The sequence below is a fragment of the Pelophylax lessonae genome, assembly GCF_965119305.1.
Source record: "Pelophylax lessonae genome assembly, chromosome: 1".
Lineage (NCBI taxonomy): Eukaryota > Metazoa > Chordata > Amphibia > Anura > Ranidae > Pelophylax > Pelophylax lessonae.
In genome coordinates this window covers 459,735,558-459,756,514 of record NC_138768.1, presented here as the reverse complement: position 1 = coordinate 459,756,514, position 20,957 = coordinate 459,735,558, and the positions used below count along the sequence as shown (strand labels likewise).

Below are 20,957 nucleotides of genomic sequence, written 5' to 3'. Positions count from 1 at the left end.
CCGCACGACTATTTACTGCGGCGGTCAGCCCTTCACAGGCAAAGCGATGTAGGTCTACGTCGCTAGCCTGTGAGGCTCTAGGGAGCGAGCGCGCGCCGCCGGAGGCGCGCTCCCGGACCCCCCCCCCCGCGCGTGTGCCCGGCGGACCCGATCCGTTACACCGGAAGAAAGGCAGGCAGCTAATGTAAACAAAGCTGCCTGTCATTCTTCCCTGTGTAAGAATGGAGATCACACGGTTCTACTATGTAGGACCGTTGATCTCTGTTCTTACACTAGTAGCCACAGCCGATCACAGTTAGAAATACGCCCCTAGGGACACACTTAACCCCTCCCTTTCCAATAAAGTTAACTCCTTCACTGCCAGTGTCATTTTTACAGTAACAGTGCATATGTATAGCACTGATTACTGCAGTAATGTCACTGGTAACCCCAAAAGTGTCAAAAATGTCAGTCAAGGGTCCAATCTGTCCGCCGCAATGTCGCAGTCCCACAAAAAAAATTGCAGATCGCCGCCATAACTCGTTAAAAAAAAAACAACAAAAATGACAAAAATCTTTCCCTTAGTTAGTAAACGCAATAACTTTTGCGCAAACCAATCAAAATACGCTTTTTGCGATTTTTTTTTTTACCAAACATATGTAGCATAAAACAAATTGGCCTAAAATGTTAAAAAATTTTGATTTTTAAATTTTTTTTTTGGGGAATTTCATATACAAAAAATGTGAAAAATATTGTTATTTTTGCAAAATTTACGCTCTTTTTTTGTTTATAGCGCATGATCAAAAAATCGCAGAGGTGATCAAATACCACCAAAAGAAAGCTTTGTTTGTGGCAAAAAAAGGTTGTGAAATTAGTTTAGGTACAGCGTCGCAAGACAGCGCAATTGTCCGTTAAAGTCACGCAGTGCCGAATCGCAAAATAGGCCCTGGTCAGGAAGGGGGAAAAAATCTCCCGGGGCTTAAGTGGTTAAATTTAACAAAACTATGGAATAGGTGAACCCATTTGAAGAATGTATTCAATTTGTAACAAATCAGGCAGGCCCTTGCGCTATGTAGTTGATGGTAGATCTAAAGGGGACTGTACAATCAGATTGTACAGGGTACGTCCACCTTAAAAAGAAGTAAGAAAGTGGGTGGAAATAAACAAGCGGTAGTATATTAATGAGGGAGGCTTGGTTCACAGAAGTAAAATACGCCCTATTCTGTGATGCAGTACATCACATGTGTCAAACACAAGGCCCGCGGGGCGAATGCGGCCCCCAAGGCCATTTCATGTGGCCCTCGCACCTCTCCTGCAGCACCCCTCTTGTCTCTGCCCCCACATTGTCTCAGTAGTCGGCAGCAGAGAGGACAGAACTCCTTTGCCAGATCCAGCGCTTCTCTTCTTCTGTACAGCTGCAGAAAGGCTCGTCTTTGCCCCCCCCTTCTCAGCAGTCCACAGCAGAGAGGAGGGCAGAACTCCTCCTACAGATCCTGCACCTCTCTGTGCAGCCACAGCACCACCTTGTCTCTGCCTCCCCTGGTCTCAGCATTCAGCAGACTCTGGAAGCTGATTCCAGCCCTTCTCTGGTCCTCCTCCAGACCCTGTACTTTCTTCCTCCCAGATCCACCTGCATCTTCTTCCTGGCAGCAGCACAGGGTAAGGGGGTGCATTGTGATGTAAGGAAGGGTGGGTGACTCTTGACTTCTGATGGTGGGGGGGCTCTTGACATCTCATGTAAGGGGGCGTGGGGTGCTCTGGACATCTGATCTCACAGATATAACCGGCCCTTTGAGGGCAACCATAAGGCTGATGCGGCCCGCGATGAAATTGAGTTTGACACCACTGCAGTACATGATAGGATATAAAGTTTCCTGGAAGGTCACATGATAATACAGGAAGTCAGGGCTCAAAATGCATTTTTTTTGCAAACTTTTCATTTTTTCAAACAGAGAGGTGCACATTGAAAGCTGCCATTGACTGGGTAGGTGAGAGATAAGCACATTGGGATGGCTTGGGCAGAGAAGACATAAGAAAAGGCTTCTAATTTATTGAAAAGTTAAATTCTGACTGAGAAGTTGAACATACCCTTTAATGAAGGTATTCGGTGGTTTACAAAGTGTTTGTTACCTGCAGTTGTCCTTTGTAGGCTATATTTTTGCTCCCATAATGGGTGAGTCTGTGTTTGCATTGGCATTGAAGGCTAATGTGATAGTAAGGGACAATTTAATGTGTCAACAATGTTACGTGGAATATCTAATCTTTAACTTTTCTGTTAATCCAACTGTAAACATATCTTTGCATAGCTGGAAAACCTTGCTACTTCCATACTTAAAGTAGAACTATAGGCACAACTTTTTTTTTTTTTTGGATAGAGCAAGGGGGGTTCTAACCCTTGTCAGATTTTTTTTATGTCATCTGTGTTCCATTGCAGAGATTTCCCTTCACTTCCTGTCCCATAGCCAAACAGGAAGTGAGAGGAAATCCCTGCAAATAGAGGGAATTTCTTGGGGATCCCCAGAACTAGTGTCCCCATTGGAAGATTTCCCTAATCACGATTGTTGTAGAAATTTCTGGTTGAGACTCTAAATAAAAGTTAACTCTGCATATGCAGGAACAGAGTCACAGGACCCAATCTCTGTGTTTAAAATGTCTGTTCATTCCATTTATCTAGGGGCTCAGTATAGGCAGAACCGTGCCTTCAGTTCATATATTCTCTAGCGCTCATTTTGCGCTGGGAATTTTCTGATAGTCTCTCACCCTTTATTCCCTTATTTCATTTAATGCCCACAATGACTGGCCAGTCTCTTCTCTACTTGTGCCTATACCCTCTTGCATCTAAAACAAATAGTACGGCAAACCTCCAGATTTACAAGAGTAGTCTCCACTTATCTCCGTGGAAAGAAGAGGTTTATGACAATAGACAAAACACTCACTAAGAGACCCTCCTTGTCTCTTCTCTTCTCTGTGGGTTATATCTGACCCTACCATGTGCCTTCGACCCAGGTCGCCCACAAGGAGTCAACGCAGGGAAATGCAGAGGTTTCTCCCTAGCTACACACAGTCCAACCCATGAAGGGGGACACAAACACATTCACACACACACGTTACCCAACAAGAAAGGTCCGAGCCGAGAGTGTGTCCGGGTTCCTTGAGAACCGACAGATAGGACACATAGGAAAGGCAGAAAATTTAAGCAAGCTTAAGGATAGCTTACCTCGCCGGCATTTAGAGGTGTGCGTTCCTGATGATCCCGATCAAAACGTGGTTCCTTCTGGAGACTCTGCCCACTCCTGATATCTGACTTGCTATGATTTTTTTCTGGGGACAACCCAAAATTTGGGATTTACTTTTACTTTCAATGATAATGGTAAACAAGACAAATCGAGAGGGTGAATCCCCTTAACGGGGAAACAAACAGCAATGAAAACTGACAGGTGTTATAAACCCTCTCCACTTCACACAAAATAAAATAAAAAAATAAAATAAATTGCCTTTAGTTATACATTAAAGGAAAGGCTATAATTAAATGGGAATATATTTTACAGAGTTACATATGCTTAAACATATGTTTTGGAGTTTTTTGTTATTATGTTTTTTTTTTTGTTATTTTCTGTATTTTACAAATTAATTTTTTTTTTTTTAAGATGCATCCATGATAGGTTTTTCTGAGATATATGTGTTTTCCAAAAGGTGTGATTGGTGTGAACCCGTTTAACATGCAGGCTGTGAGGAATTGTTCATTTGTGTATATAGAATTCATGCTGAGCTATTGAGCTCTGTAAACGATAGGCAGAATATCCAAGATATTATATCAAAAGGAGTCTGGAGCTCCATCTGATGACTTAAAATGAGTATCCAGAATGGTATAGTTAGTCAGGTTTTAAAAAAGACACAAGTCCATCTAGTAGAATGTTTATATGCAATATTAAAAACTACAAAAATAACAATCGGGATTTGGATAGAATAAAAAAAATGTTATAATATCCGTCTCCTATTCATGAGAATTACACAATTTTTGATTTCGCGTCACTTTTATTCCTGCTAGGAGTGGGCACCATAGATAATCAAACCTGATTTAGATTACCTTTAAATCCCAATCCTGCAGAGCAATGAAGTCTGCGTAAGATATGTTACTACAAAATAATACATTGATTCATAAGTCAGAACTGGCTAGCTAAAACAAATTAAAAATATTTCCGCCGCATTCTGAACCACACCAAAGTATGTGTAATTGCTCATTTGCAAATGTTCTATGTAAATAATGAACCCGTCAATAACATTTACATAATAAATATTTACGGGCTATGAAAGTCTCAGGAGCTTAGTATTAATAGATGTAACCAAGATAAATATATAATGATATATATTATTTCAGTAACATCACATCATCCTGAGATGATCACATTTTTAGTGGCATTTCCCACACATGTAAACACATGTAATCACAGATTAAAAAAAAAAAAAAAACATTACAGTGAACCTATTGTGTTGAAATAAAATTAAAGGCAACCGGTAAAAAAAAAAAAAAAAAGATGCTTTATTCTTACCTTTCCGGTGACACTTGTTTTAAAACTTTACTGCATCATTGATTCCTGGCAACTGCAAGTATCCTGTATTGACATAAGAGTCAGCAAGACAAACTACAACATGTGGCAGGGGGAGCAGGTATTTGATGCACCCAGATATACACTATATTACCAAAAGTATTGGGACACCTGCCTTTACACGCACATGAGCTTTTGCAGCTATAACAGCTTCAACTCTTCTGGGAATACTGTCCACACGGTTAAGGAGTGTATCGATGGGATTGTTTGACCATTCTTTGAGAAGCGCATTTGTGAGGTCAGGCACTGATGTGGATGAGAAGGCCTGGCTCACAGTCTCTGCTCTAATTCATCCCAACATTGTTCTATCGGGTTCAGAGCAGGACTCTGTCAGGCCAGTCAAGTTCCTCCACCCCAAACTTGCTCATTCACGTCTTTATGGACCTTACTTTGTGAACTGGCCCAAATCATTTGGTGGAGGGGGGATTATGGTGTGGGGTTGTTTTTCAGGGGTTGGGCTTTGCCCCCTAGTTCCAGTGAAGGGAACTCTTATGACGTCAGCATTCCAAGACATTCTGCTCAACGCTGCCAAATACAGCGAAACAATGGCCACGGAGTTCTTGACCATAGCATAGATGTACCAGGGAGGAGGAGCCGGATGACACGGACATGAGGGAGGGGTGAAATCACTGGGTGCCAAACGCCAGGCAGAATGGAGCTCTGCACCCCAGTCTCTTGCCCTGTGATGCCTGCTATGCTTCGCTCCACGATCCCCTTCACAGACCGGTGCTAACGCTGAGAGGCTGCAACCCGGGTAACCATTCAGCCCTCTTCATTTTCTTTGCTCCTCTCTGTCTTGCTGACTGGGGGGAAAGAGCTGGAACAACGTGGGCCAACTCAATATTGAACCCTACGGTCTAAGACTGGGGTGCCATTAAAGTTTGTGTGCGTGTAAAGGCAGGCGTCCCAATACTTTTGGTAATATAGCGTATCAGATACTTTCAGCAACTGAAGAGCAGCAACATGGTGGGGTTTTAACATATAGGCCACTAAAAAGATAAGTATACAGCATCCTTTTTTACAGGTTGCCCCTTTGTAAAAGACAAATTTAATTCACACATAAAATGCTATTTTATGTTCGTTTCTTTATGAACAGATACAGACTTGGTAGCATTAGTCTCTACAACAAAACTTTATACCTGGAATATCCTATATGAGGGAAAAGGCACAAGAGCAGTCCTCTTTAGAAATGCAAGAATAGGGGTTGATACCTTTATGGTAAAGGGTATAGGCAGGGGAACAATTTCTAAATGTCTCAGGACCTATTCTACAAACACATAAGTTTAAATTTCCGTTTTAAACACTCATTTCACAGTTGGAATTTATTGTACTCATTATGTTTTTCCTATCCCTAGGGTGCATTCTCGGGGCTAGCTGTGGGATTTATTTTATCTCTTTGGGTAGCAGTTGGTGGTATTCTCTACCCCCCATCCCCAGAGATGATGGGAGTTTTGCCCACTTATGCTGAACACTGTCCTCTTTACAACTCTAGTGATGGAATCATCTATGGCTCTCCTCCTCCAAGAAACATTACTATGGCTCTAGACAGGTAACAAATGCAATACATATGCATGCATGTATTTGTGTTTTAGGCCCCTTTAACACATGCTGTCCGTTTGTCCATTTTTCATCCATCCGTTGAGGGATGAAAAATGGACATCAATGCATCTCTATGGAAAAACGGATGTAAATGGATGATCATCCATTTACATCAGTTTACATCCACATCCGTCATCATCAGTTTTTTTAAACTGATCAAAGCTCTATTTTTCTTCTTGTAAAAAAACGGATTGGTCGAAAAAGGGATGTAAACCAACAAACAGTCCGTTTTTGCATTGGTAGTGGATGTAAAAAAAAAAAAAAAACCGATGAGCATTGATGAAAAATGGATGAAAAACAGGTGAAAATGGATGAAAAATGGATAAAAAACTGATGACCACTGATGAAAAACTGATGAATACTTCATTTATTTTGACGTGACTGAACTGATGAAATGAACAGTCCGTATTGGTGAAAGGAGCCTTAGTGTTTATCATTTAATTTGTATTAGTGTTTCACCAAAGGTGGCGCTCGCATTCTACTCGCCCACTCTGCCAAAACCAGAGGTGTAACTATAATGGTGTTATCGGCATCAGGTACCAGTGTTTTGGGAAGTTTTATCTAGGACCGTCTCAAAACAACCCTCATTGATGAATACCTTGCTGACTGACAATAAACCAATTGCAAAATTCACTTGATAAAAAAAGTTCTAGGGGTAGGCAACATAAAAAGATGTGGGGAAGCTACATAGGAAGACAGGTTTGCACAGCCATAGCAAGCATGGTAAGCACAGTCTTTACCAAAGCCATGTAGAGAAAAGTGAATGGAAGCAAATTAAAATCTACCAAAATAAAGATCCAAGTTTTTTGAATCAAGCAAAGAATGAACTATCGAAAGTACATGTAAGTGAATATGTACAAGTATCTAGAGGTTATTATTTGCACAGCAGTAGATACTTCCACACATTTGGCCTGCTAATAGTCTGCTTAAGGGTGATAACTGGGCACAGAACCATTGCCAAGTGCCAATTTATGTGAAATAAGGCCTGAAAGTAATCCATCCAAAGAAAATCCTGAAACTGTTCTCATGCAGTTTTCTGTTATGGGAACCAATCAATCCTGCAAGGGGACCATGCATTTCTTCTTCTTCTTTTTTATGCTATAGGAGTTTATTATTTAGGATCAGCTAGTATGGCAAGAAATCTGTTCCCAAATGCATAATATTGCAGCTGTGGACTAGACATGAGAAATGTGAACATAGAAACTTGAAGGAAAGACCGCAGTATGCTGTTTTTGTAAAGGGTTCTGTGATGCATACGTCACCAGTATACTTGCTTCCCCTAAGGACCATTGCTGTCAGTTAAAGCAGTGGCGGCTGGTGCTCCAAATTTTTGGGGGGGCGCAAACAGAAAAATGAGTGACCAGTGTGCCCCCAATCAAAGCAGAGTGCCACAGCGTGCCCCCAATCAATGCAGAGCGCCACAGCGTGCCCCCAATCAATGCAGAATGCCACACCGTGCCCCAAATCAATGCAGAGTGCAACAGCATGCCACCCAATCAATGCAGAATGCCACAGCGTGCCCCCAATCAATGCAGAGTACCACAGCGTGCCCTCAATCAATCCAGAGTGCCACAGCATGCCCCCATCAATCCAGAGTGCCACAGCATGCCCCCCAATCAATGCAGAATGCCACAGCATGCCCCCAATCATGCAGAGAGTCACAGCATGCCCCCAATCAATGCAGAGTGCCACAGCATGCCCCCATTCAATGCAGAGTGTCACAGCATGCCCCCATTCAATGCAGAGTGCCACAGCATGCCCCCATTCAATGCACAGTGCCACAGCATGCCCCCCAATCAATGCAGAATGCCACAGCGTGCCCCCCAATCAATGCAGAGTGCCACAGCATGCCCCCATTCAATGCAGAGTGCCACAGCATGCCCCCATTCAATGCACAGTGCCACAGCGTGCCCCCCAATCAATGCAGAGTGCCACAGCGTGCCCCCCAATCAATGCAGAGTGCCACAGCGTGCCCCCAATCATTGCAGAGTGCCACAGCATGCCCCCATCAATGCAGAGACCAGCGTGCGTGCAGTGTGGGCTTCCCCCCTAGAACAATACACTTACCTGGCGGCGGCTTCTCTTCAGTCCTGGCGGCTTCTCCTCACTGTGTCCCCCGGCACGTCTCCTGCAGTCCTCCCGCTCCCGCCTCCTCCTCGGCCAATGGCATGGGGTTTGCCTTGCAGCCAATCAGGAAGCGCATATCGGACGCGCTTCCTGATTGGCCAGGAGGAGGATGGGTGTGGCAATAGCGAATTTTCATTCGCTATTGTCACACAATGGGTAGGCTCGGGACGCACTGCTCTGCGCCCCGAGCCCACCCTTTGCATCATCCTATTAGAGCCTCTGGCTCTAATCAGGTGATGTAAAAAAAAAAAACCCCATTAAGCTCCATGCATCCGGCGCCCTGCATGCAGATTAGGGGGCCGGACGCATGGATGGGAGGGCGGCGCCCCTGCGCCCCCAACACACTGGCCGCCACTGAGTTAAAGTAACACTAAATTGTTTCCTTATTCTTTAAAAGTAAAATCCATATCCAGACAGCATATCCAGATCTAAGATCTCATGTATGTAACACAATGACACTTGCTGGTCACAGGAGGAAAAATGGGCACTAGTTGGGAGTAAGCTGAAGAAAAAATGTCTGTGGTCAATGGGTCAATGTCATTAATAGAGAGATTTTTTTTTTCCCCCCCTTGAATTTGCATAGGACCAATTCCCCTGCATCAGTGGAAGGAAGAACACTCCCCTCCCTGAGCATCTGCTCCAATGAAAGTTAGAACACCCCCCACCCCCGCATCAGTAGGAATGGGAACAAGATTACACCTATTCCCAGGCATCAGTGGTCAGGGAAATATCCAACATCCCTCCCCCTTTCCCAGGCATTGGTGATCAGTAAAATATCTCCTCCCCCTTTGCCAGGCATTGGTGATCAGTAAAATATCTCCTCCCACTTTGCCAGGCATTGGTGATCAGTAAAATATTTCCTCCCCCTTTGCCAGGCATTGGTGATCAGTAAAATATCTCCTCCCACTTTGCCAGGCATTGGTGATCAGTAAAATATTTCCTCCCCCTTTGCCAGGCATTGGTGATCAGTAAAATATATCCTCCGCCTTTCCCAGGCATTTAAGGTCATAATACTAGCCCTTCCCCCCCCCCCCCAGGCATTGGTTGTCAGTGAAATATTCCCTCTCCTCCTTTCCTACCTTTCCTAGGCCCTTCCTAGGCAGTTTTGATGGTCAGCAACATGTGTCATTAAATTACTGATTATGAGGACATGTTTGTGGTTACGTCAGTATGTTTACAATTCTGTGTTTTCTGGACCAATTATTGGTGTTGGCAGCATCCAAAGCAGCCTTGGGGGGGGGGGGGGGGGGATATAAGGTAGCTGACCTGGAGGAGACAAAAGGGTAAATCCAATTCAGCCCTGCTAAATAGACACATGGGTATCGTCAGACTGACGTTTTCTCTTTAAATACTTGTTAAAACTAACTTCTAAAAGCATAGCTCTTAAATATGATTAGACAAAATAAATCAAAATAGTGGGTAAGAATAAAAATATTGTTAATGCTAAATAACACCCTTGTTTGTTTTTTCTTTATATTATTTCTATGATAACTGTGTTTATTTTATTTTGTTTGCTTGCAGCCTTATCAATTTTTTGTTTTGTTGTATCTATTTTAGTGTGCCTTTTTTGTACAGCACTACTTTTAGCAATAAAACCTGATAGAGTATGTAACTTTGACAAAAGAATAAAATCAACAACACTTAAAAGGCAGCGCTATCACTAAATCATAATTTTCATCAAAACATGGAAAACAGAAAATACAGTCAAATTCAACTATAGCATTTCTCCCACCTGGAAAGTGAGGGTTGAGTCCTGAAGAAGGTAGGCAGACTAGCCCTTGCCTTAATGTGGGGCAAAATACTTTGAAGACCATAACTTAAATCTTTTCTAGTTTATTTGCCTAATAAAAAATAATAGAGAGGGTTAGGGGCACAGGATACCCAAAATTAGCAAACTATCCCAGGCCTTGAGATAGGAATTCTTAGTGAGCTTTTTAATGACAGTTATAGCCGTAGTTGCTCCTTACTGCTCTATACAATTAGACACCTTAGGTCCTAGCACAGGCCAGCTATTATTCTTTGGACCTTCAGCACCTGCCCCTAGCTAGGACAAGGTCCAAAAAAAAGAGATCTTCTCATTGTGGCACCCTCCCCTGGCCAAATTTAGGGGGAAAGAACCCTTCTAGAAGGTTACAGCCTAGCTGCAAACATGAAAACATTTCTTGTGCCGTACAATGCTTTTTTAGCTAGAGACTTTTCTTAGCCAATTAAGCCCCGGAGGATTTGGCTGCTCAAAGACCAGGGCCTATTTTGCGATTCGGCACTGCGTGAATTTAATGGACAATTGCGCGGTCATGCAATGCTGTACCCGAATTAAATTGACGTCCTTTTTTTCCCACAAACAGGGCTTTCTTTTGGTGGTATTTGATCATCTGTGCAATTTTTATTTTTTGCGCTATAAACAAAAAAAGAGCATCAATTTAAAAAAAATAACAATATTTTTCACATTTTTTTATATGAAATTCCCCCCAAAAAAAAAGTAAAAATCAAAATTTTTTAACATTTTAGGCCAATTTGTTTTCTGATACATATTTTCGATAAAGAAATTGCAATAAGCGTATTTTGATTGGTTTGCGCAAAAGTTATTGCGTTTACTAACTAAGGGAAAGATTTCTGTCATTTTTATTGTCTTTTTTTTTTTAACTAGTAATGGCAGCGATCTGCCTTTTTTTTACGGGACTGCGACATTGTGGTGGACAGATCGGACCCCTGACTAACATTTTTGACACTTTTGGGGGTACCAGTGACATTACTACAGTAATCAGTGCTATACATATGCACTGTTACTGTAAAAATGACACTGGCAGGGAAGGCGTTAACTTTATTAGTGATCAAGGGGTTAAGTGTGTCCCTAGGGGCGTGATTCTAACTGTCAACGGGCATGGCTTGTGATGTAACCACAGAGACATACGATCCTACATACCAGGATCGTATAGTCTCTGCAGTTACACCAGGGAGAATGACAGGCGGCTTTGTTTACATCAGCCGCCTGCCTTTCTCGCGGGGATGGCCGTGAACGAGCGGGGGAGGGAGCGTACCTCCGGCAGCGTGCGCTCGCCCCCTACAGGCTCCTGGGCGAGCGACGTAGTACTATGTCGCTTTGCCCAGGAGGGGCTGACTGCCCCAGTAAATATACTGTGGGCGGTCGGCAAGCGGTTAAAATATACGTGATCAAATGTTTGTTCATAGTGTATAGGCTGCATTAGGTTGTATTACATCAAGTGCCTTTTTTGTAAAAACCATGCTGATTCCTTTCTCTCTGAACACAAATTAAAATACTTGAGTCCCAGGTGCTGTTTTAAAATGGTGCAGAGAAATGGCTATTCATCCCAGTGCTGTTTTAAAACCATGCGCACCAACGGGTCGGGCAGCGGGATCTCTTATAACAAACATCCATCCAGTCTCCATGGCAAACACTGCGCTGACCCGACACTGCACCGACCCAACAATCCGATCCCCATGCCCCACACTGCGCCGACCCGACAATGAGACAGTGGGCGTGCGCATGTGGGTAGGGAATAGGATTGTCCGTTTGGCGCAGTGTGTGCCATGGAGATGGGATGTATGTTTGTTATAAGAGATGGCGCTGCCCGATCCGTTGGTGCGCATGCGCCCGCTCATGCGCAGTAGGACTTGTGCCTCAGCCCTTACGATGTTATCAAAATTCCCTACCTATTCTGCGCATGCGCAGTAAGACGTTTGATGCTACTACAGCTGGTGCATGGCGAACCTGCACCAGAAATAACATAGGTAGGGAAATCTGATGGGGTAGGGTTTTCTGACAGAACACCGGCCGCCAACGTTCCCTCTAATTTTTTACTGTGCTGAGCAAATAAAAAAATTTCTGAGCGCAAACCTTTAGACTGAGCAATTGGGGGGGGGGGAGGAGAACATCAATGCAGAGTGACCAGCGTGCCCCCAATCAATGCAGAGTGCCCACAGCATTGCCCCAATCAATGCAGAGTGCCCACAGCATTGCCCCTAATCAATTGCAGAGTGCCCACAGCATTTCCCCCATTCAATTGCAGAGTGCCCACAGCATTGCCCCCAATCAATTGCAGAGTGCCACAGCATTGCCCCCAATCAATTGCAGAGTGCCACAGCATTGCCCCCAATCAATTGCAGAGTGCCACAGCATTGCCCCTAATCAATTGCAGAGTGCCACAGCATTGCCCCCAATCAATTGCAGAGTGCCACAGCATTGCCCCCAATCAATGCAGAGTGCCACAGCATTGCCCCCAATCAATGCAGAGTGCCCACAGCATTGCCCCCAATCAATGCAGAGTGCCCACAGCATTGCCCCCAATCAATTGCAGAGTGCCCACAGCATTGCCCCCAATCAATTGCAGAGTGCCCACAGCATTGCCCCCAATCAATGCAGAGTGCCCACAGCATTGCCCCCAATCAATGCAGAGTGCCCACAGCATTGCCCCCAATCAATTGCAGAGTGCCCACAGCATTTCCCCCATTCAATTGCAGAGTGCCCACAGCATTGCCCCCAATCAATTGCAGAGTGCCCACAGCATTGCCCCCAATCAATTGCAGAGTGCCCACAGCATTGCCCCCAATCAATGCAGAGTGCCACAGCATTGCCCCCAATCAATGCAGAGTGCCACAGCATTGCCCCCAATCAATTGTAGAGTGCCACAGCATTGACCCCAATCAATTGCAGAGTGCCACAGCATTGACCCCAATCAATTGCAGAGTGCCACAGCATTCCCCCAATCAATTGCAGAGTGCCACAGCATTGCCCCCAATCAATGCAGAGTGCCCACAGCATTGCCCCCAATCAATGCAGAGTACCACAGCATTGCCCCCAATCAATTGCAGAGTGCCCACAGCATTGCCCCCAATCAATTGCTGAGTGCCCACAGCATTGCCCCCAATCAATTGCAGAGTGCCCACAGCATTGCCCCCAATCAATTGCAGAGTGCCCACAGCATTGCCCCCAATCAATTGCAGAGTGCCACAGCATTGCCCCAAATCAATTGCAGAGTGCCACAGCATTTCCCCCAATCAATTGCAGAGTGCCACAGTATTGCCCCCAATCAATTGCAGAGTGCCCACAGCAATCAATGCAGAGTGCCACAGCATTGCCCCCAATCAATTGCAGAGTGCCACAGCATTGCCCCCAACCATTGCAGAGTGCCACAGCATTGCCCCCAATCAATGCAGAGATGCCAGCATCCCGCCCCGCGAGACCCATCTGTGCACTTACCTCACGGTCATGGCAGCTTCTCTTCAGTTCAGTCCCCGACTTCCCGCGTCTCCTCAGTCCTCCTGGCGCCTCCTCCTCGGCCAATGGCATGGGGTTGGCCTTTTGACCAATCAGGAAGGATACATATATATATGTATATATATCTATATACAATGTATGTATATATATATATATATATATATATATATGTATGTATATATATATATATATATATATATGTATATATATATATATATATATGTCTATATAATGTTTTTTTTCATTAATTTCTTATTTTTTATTATTTACTTTTTATGATTATTATTTACTATACTTATATACCCGCCTCTTCTCAGTCAGCTGTTCTTCCCGCCGAAAAATAAATCTGATGGACTGCACACGCGTAATAATGACGTCAACCCCAGCTGAGCGGAGCAGTCAGCTGGAGTGATGTCATTTACCGCGCATGCGCAGTCCGTCGGATGCACTATCCGACGGAAGGCATTATCCGACATGACGCCGGCTCTGGGTGGGCGTGTACAGGAGCAAATCCCTGCCCACCTTTCAGCATCCTATTCAGGATTGGCTGGCGTTCAGATCCAGCTGGGGAAGGAGAAGTACTTCACCTCGGTGGCGGAGAAGAGCGCGGCTCCGGAGGAAGAGGCCTGTCGGATGATGCCTCTGTCATGTCGGATAATGCCTTCGAGGCATTATCCGACAGGCCTCTTCCCTGGAGTCGCGCTCTTCTCCGCCACCGAGGTGAAGTACTTCTCCTTCCCCAGCTGGATCAAAACGCCAGCCAATACTGAATAGAATGCTGAAAGGTGGGCAGGGATCAGCTCCTGTACACGCCCACCCAGCGCCGCCCGCCGCCCGAAGTCTCTCTGCGTCCCAAAAGCTGTCCGTGGGGCACATGCGCAGTAGCGCAATCCCACGGACACAGGGACACTGGACGCAGAGACACTTGCATTTTATTATTATAGATGGTTCTGGGCATAATATTTACTGCTGCAAAATTAAGGTCTAAAACCAGCCCAAGGAGAGGTAAATTTGAAGTGTATGAATGTTGTTTTATTTATGTATTTGTTTTTGCCCAACAGGCCAACTATCGCAGATGAATTCTACTCTTTATCCTACCTGTACTATGGTGCATTCGGCACTTTTAGTACAATTGTATTTGGAGCTATAATCAGTCAACTGACAGGTAATATATCTAATCTGGACAAAATGGAAATATGATTTGGTGTTGGCTTTATTTCGTTTTGACAGATTAAGCTGGTTTATCCCATGGATGAGGTTGCTTGCAACCATTAGTACAGATAATTAGTACAGATAAAGAAACAGCACAGCCAAGAAAAAGTTTACTGCTGTGATGATTTGCCTTGTGATGACTCTAACTTTATAAAACCTCTAGGAGCTTCTTTCAGCATAGCTTAAAATGTAAAGAGCTGAATATATGAGAGTAAGGAAAGGAGAGTAAAGGACTGTGAACTATTAACCCCTTTGCGAGGGCCGCATGCAAATGTGCGGCCTCTTGGTGTCTGGTCCTTAACGTCAAGGGGCTGCATATTTGCGTGAATTGTTAACAACACACCTGGGCTTCCAGCACACCTCATCTAACCGATCTCCCGTTCCCTCCTTGCGATCAGGAATGTTTGGATCACGTGACCGCTGTGACAGGCAATCACGGCGGTCACGTGATCTTAGGCCCCGCCTCACCTCCCGGTATCAAAAACCTTTTAAAGGGTCGTGAAGCTCCAGCGCTAAGAGGTTAAAATGCAATATTTCATATTTTAATTTATTAAAAACCAAAATTAAGCAGAGCTAGCATTAATAAAAGTGCACATAAATTGTGACATAAATATTATAAATTCATAAAAATGAAAACCGTGATAAATATTATAATTTCTAGACAAAGTCCTTTAAAGTGATCCAAATAAAGTGCTCAGGTGCTGAAGATTATTCAAGGTGCTCCAAAGTGATAGGTGACCCCTTTTGGTTCCCCACTCACCAAATTGCCAGAATTTTTGAGCCTTGGGTGTATTGCACATAAGCCCTCTTTGCCAGGATCTCAGAGATGTTTTTTCTTATAGCCTTGGATAAGGGTAGGGTAAAAGTCCGCCTCCGTATCCACCATTAAAATATAATATAATATGTGAAGTTTCAGCTCTGTAGCATGTCCAGAACCAGAAACAAAAAAGATTGTTTGTATTAGAACACTTTCTTTCAGGTCCGGTAGTTAGCTTCTCTCCCGGTTTAATAGAAGGCATTTTTTGGGGTTCTTTTCAGTCAGGAAAAACATCTGAACTTGTGTATAGTGGTACTGTGCACAAGTTCTGATGTTTTGCCTGCCTCCAAAAACCCCCAAAAAATGGCAGCAAAAACACACCTGGGCATTTTTTTTTTTGACGCTATCGTTTTTTTTGGCATTTTTTTTGGGTTCTTTTGAGGCAGGCAAAACATCTGAACTTGTCTATAGTGGTATATATACACACATACTTATATTTTTATACACACCTAGACATGTATAGGTGTGATAGTAGCAGAAATATATGCTTGCGCTAATGAAATCATTTACACTAATATATTTCTGCTACTATCACACCTATATATGTCTAGGTGTGTATAAACATATAAGTATGTGTGTATATATACCACTATAGACAAGTTCAGATGTTTTACCTGCCTCAAAAGAACCCCAAAAAATGCCAAAAAAAAACGCTAGCGTCAAAAAAAAATGCCCAGGTGTGTTTTTGCTGCCATTTTTTGGGGGGTTTTGGAGGCAGGCAAAACATCAGAACTTGTGCACAGTACCACTATACACAAGTTCAGATGTTTTTCCTGACTGCAAAGAACCCCAAAAAATTGCCTGCTATTAATTTAATAGCAGGCATTTTTTTGGGTTCTTTGCAGTCAGGAAAAACATCTGAACTTGTGTATAGTGGTACTGTGCACAGGTTCAGATGTTTTGCATGCCTCCAAAACCCCCCAGAAAATGCCAGCAAAAACACACCTGGGCATTTTTTTTTTTGACGCTAGCGTTTTTTTGGCATTTTTTTGGGTTCTTTTGAGGCAGGCAAAACATCTGAACATGTGTATAGGGGGTATATATACACATATATGTCTGAATATATACCCCTAGACATATATAGGTGTGATAGTAGCAGAAATATATTACTGTAAATGATTTCATTAGCGCAAGCATTTATTTCTGCTACTATCACACCTATATATGTCTAGGGGTATATATTCAGACATATATGTGTATATACCCCCTATACACATGTTCAGATGTCATGTCTGACATCAAACATGTCCTCAAAAAAGCACTGACAGTGGCAGCCCCTGCAGCATAAAAAATGCTTGCTGGTGAGAAGCCATAATGGTGTTCCGAAGCTATTCAGAGAAATGATCATTTCTCTATTGCGGTCACCCTGACATGGAAGGGTTTGGTCACCCTGCCATGGCAGTCACTGTCAGTTCACCCTACACTACATTACGGTCACCCTGTTATGGAAGGGTTTGGTCAGTCGGTCAGCCTGCCATGGCAGTCAGTTTCCCCTACACTACATTACGGTCACCCTGGTATGGAAGGGTTTGGTCAGCCTGCCATGGCAGTCAGTTTCCCCTACACTACATTACGGTCACCCTGGTATGGAAGGGTTTGGTCAGCCTGCCATGGCAGTCAGTTTCCCCTACACTACATTACGGTCACCCTGGTATGGAAGGGTTTGGTCAGCCTGCCATGGCAGTCAGTTTCCCCTACACTACATTACGGTCACCCTGGTATGGAAGGGTTTGGTCAGCCTGCCATGGCAGTCAGTTTCCCCTACACTACATTACGGTCACCCTGGTATGGAAGGGTTTGGTCAGCCTGCCATGGCAGTCAGTTTCCCCTACACTACATTACGGTCACCCTGGTATGGAAGGGTTTGGTCAGTCGGTCAGCTTGCCATGGCAGTCAGTTTCCCCTACACTACATTACGGTCACCCTGGCACTTCATACTTTCCCTACAGAAACTAATTTTTTGAAGCTAACTTAAGTGTAAAGGAGCACTCTAACTACACTAGATATCCCTTTCCTCACACTAAAAATAGCTAAATGACACTTTTAAAGTAAAATTAACAGAACTGCTTCCACTCTCTTCCATGTCCAGTATAAGAATGCTAGGAATTTGGCGGGGCGATCTTATATACTGGGGGGCGTATTCACTAATGATTGGTCTAGGGACCCCCTAGTCACTCCAATCACATTCCTAGCATTCTCCTGCCCCCTCAATTGGCTTTTGCTAATGGTTCTGGTCCAATCACGGGCTTTTAAAGCCCATTTCCTGAAGCATTGCATTTTGGGCTGTTCTGGTTGCCGAATTCCAAACTTTTTGGGCAAAAAGTTCTAAATTCGGCCGAACCTCGAACACCCAATGTTCGGGCCGAACCGATGGTCGACCCAAACCGTTCGATCATCCCTACTTACAAACATATATTGTTAAAGCGCATGTATCATATGCCTCGTGTGAGCAGCGCTTGGCGTGCGTTCCACTATGCGACCAGGAAGTGCCTAACCGGAAGTGACGTTCCGTCTCGTCCATAACCGGAAGTTGCGTCAACGCGTTTCGCCCTCCTCCAGGGCGTTTTCAAAGCTTTTAGTTTAGTTTAGTTTTTCATATTTACTTGAATAATATAAAACTTATTTTTTTCCAGGCCATAATAAATAATGAATGATGTCTTCCTACTATAGAGTTTTGATGGAAAAGTGTATTTTCACTATGTGCATATTTTGAGTTAATTTTGTAGTGTAAGTTGGATAGGACTTTAACATTTTTGTAAGCTTATTCTTCTAAATAGCTTTTTTTGAATAAAATGCAAACATTTGTGGTCAACTCTCTGTGGCTCAGTGCAATTATTCTGACATATTCTTAAACCAATGAATAGGATACTAGCCACATAGGTTATGCACTGTTTGCAATGAGCCAGCTGACTCAAAGATTTGGTTTGTAAGAAAGAGCAGTAAAGTACATCCAATGTATAATGTGCTTTGTTCTATATATTTATATATATATATATATTTTTTTTTTTTTGTCATTGTGCTTTGTTCTGTTTATTATTGTGCCCTAGTGTTGTCCTTGTTGAATGTGGCTATACTGATTCTGAATCTTAATACTGCAAAATAGGAAGGCCTGAGTATGTAACAGGCAAATAGCATGGCTACCTCCATATAGATATAGATTTTGGGTGAATCCTTCTTATACATATGTACTTTAGGTCCTACCAAAAGAGAAATACCAGCTCATGTTTTGCTATGATGAGATTTGGTAGTAAAGTACATCTATTGCGTCTTTTGTAAAGCAGAGAACAGGGCCAGAGTAATAAGCAAACATTAAAAACACAAAAGGAAGGAGGCGCAAACACCTAGTGCATTACCCTTCAACACCTTCTGAAAATTGTTTTGTAATGCAAAAACATACTCACAAACATGAAGAATAAAATCGCATAAAACAAGTCCACCTCAATGTGGAAAAGAACATGTCCCTGTGCTAGGACCGTTTAGGGACATGTCCTTTTTCCACATTGAGGTGGACTTGTTTTATGCGATTTTACTAGGTGCCTCCTTTCTTTTGTGATTTTAGTCTTTGGAGTTTCCCCATCTGAGGAGAGCAGCACGCCTACAATTCCTGATAGAGTGATAGAGTGAGCTCTTGGGTTATTAGCTAATAAGCATGGCTACCTCCATGTAGTTATAGATATTATATATGCAGATTGGGTGACTCCTTTTCATTTATAATTTAGGACCTACCAAAAGAGAAACAATAGCTCATGGTTTGCTATGGTGGGACTTGGTATGGGACAACTTAAAATCAGAGGAGAAACAAAAAGCTGAGAAGGTAAGTGATTGGAATACTGAATTATTCTCCTATTTTAAGATCTAATTAGCAAACAATGATGCATTACATATGATTTTTTTTCTTTCTTTCTGTTTGTTTGGTCCTGTATTAAAATTGTAATTGAACAATTCTGCCAACTATGCATGATGATTCATTTGTATCCCAGCTATAGTATTAATAGACATTTTGGCATTTTGATTAATTAATTGATAAACTATATTTTAAAAGACAACAAACTAATAGATATGTTCTGACCCTAGGATTTTCTAGCAGAAGATAAGATCAATCTAGATTCTACATTGAAAAAAAAAAATAAGTTCCCACATAGAGATCATAGTGGCTATATGCTGAATCCAGAAAATGCCGTTTACCCAGACAAAGACCCAAATCATCATTCCAAGACTTGCCCTACATTTTTGACCATAAACAAAGTGGACAGAGAATCTTGTTTATAAGTTATATATTTTTATAAGCTTCTGCAAATCTATGTATTCTAGGTTTATCTTCAATGTATATAATATAATTACAGTCCTTACATTTTTTTTTTAATAAACATAAACATAATTTTTTATGTTGTGACTTTCTGTTGCTATGTCTCTGTGCATATCCGCCGGATAGGAACAGGATATGAACGGTTTATGGGTTGAAAAGTATAAGACAATGACATCTCAGATGACACTTGACTTTACTATGAGTAGTACTTGGCAAGGCCCTTTTCATTTTAGTTATGACTGACTGACACTGGAGAAAGTTGAAGGATCTCCTACTGCTGTGGCCATGCTTACATTTTATCTAAGGTGACCAAGCACTAAATTCACTAAACAAAACAAACAAAAGATTTTTAAGGCCATGCTTACACTTGCTTTAGAAGGTTGATAAAAACACATGGTTGAGCGCTGTTTTTACCACATTCAACTGCTCCCCCTTAAGCAACAAAGGTAGCGGATGGGAGTGTGCAGGTGTGTATGGGAGTGTTCTGAGTGGAATCTGTCCTGTTAAACCGCTATTTGGTCTTAGCCACTATACTGCAGCTTATTTTGAGGGTCTTGGCAATCTTCTTACAGCCTAGGCCATCTTTATGCAGAGCAACAATTCTTTGTTTCAGATTCTCAGAGAGTTCTTTGCCATGAGGTGCCATGTTAAACTTCCAGTGACCAGTATGAGAGAGTAAGAGCAATAACACCAAATTTAACAACCTGCTTCCCATTCACACCTGAGGCCTTGTAACACCAACGAGTCACATGACACCGGGGAGGGAAAATGGCTAATTGGGCCCAAATTTGAAAATTTTTACTTAGGAGTGTATTCACTTTTGTTGCCAGCAGTTTAGACATTAATGGCTGTGTGTTGAGTTATTTTGAGGGGACAGCAAATTTACACTGTCATACAAGCTGTACACTCACTACTTTACATTGTAGCAAAGTGTAATTTATTTAGTGTTGTCTTATTAAGACATATAATCAAATATTTACAAAAATGTGAGGGGTATACTCACTCTTGTGAGATACTGTGTGTGTGTGTGTATATATATATATATATATATCTATATATATATATATATATATA

At 42.8% G+C, this 20,957-nt stretch overlaps 1 protein-coding gene across 1 annotated transcript in view; it reads left to right on the top strand.

The window, feature by feature from the left end:
* Positions 1-19,970, top strand: part of SLC5A5 (solute carrier family 5 member 5) — a 127,235-nt gene extending 107,265 nt beyond the window's left edge. The window contains exons 13-16 of the mRNA XM_082257497.1: positions 5,942-6,135; positions 14,610-14,713; positions 19,297-19,391; positions 19,652-19,970. Coding sequence (XP_082113623.1) covers positions 5,942-6,135; positions 14,610-14,713; positions 19,297-19,391; positions 19,652-19,846 — 588 coding nt within the window. The 3' untranslated portion in view covers positions 19,847-19,970. The remainder of the gene's footprint in view (positions 1-5,941; positions 6,136-14,609; positions 14,714-19,296; positions 19,392-19,651) is intronic.
* Positions 19,971-20,957: the final 987 nt, after the last annotated feature.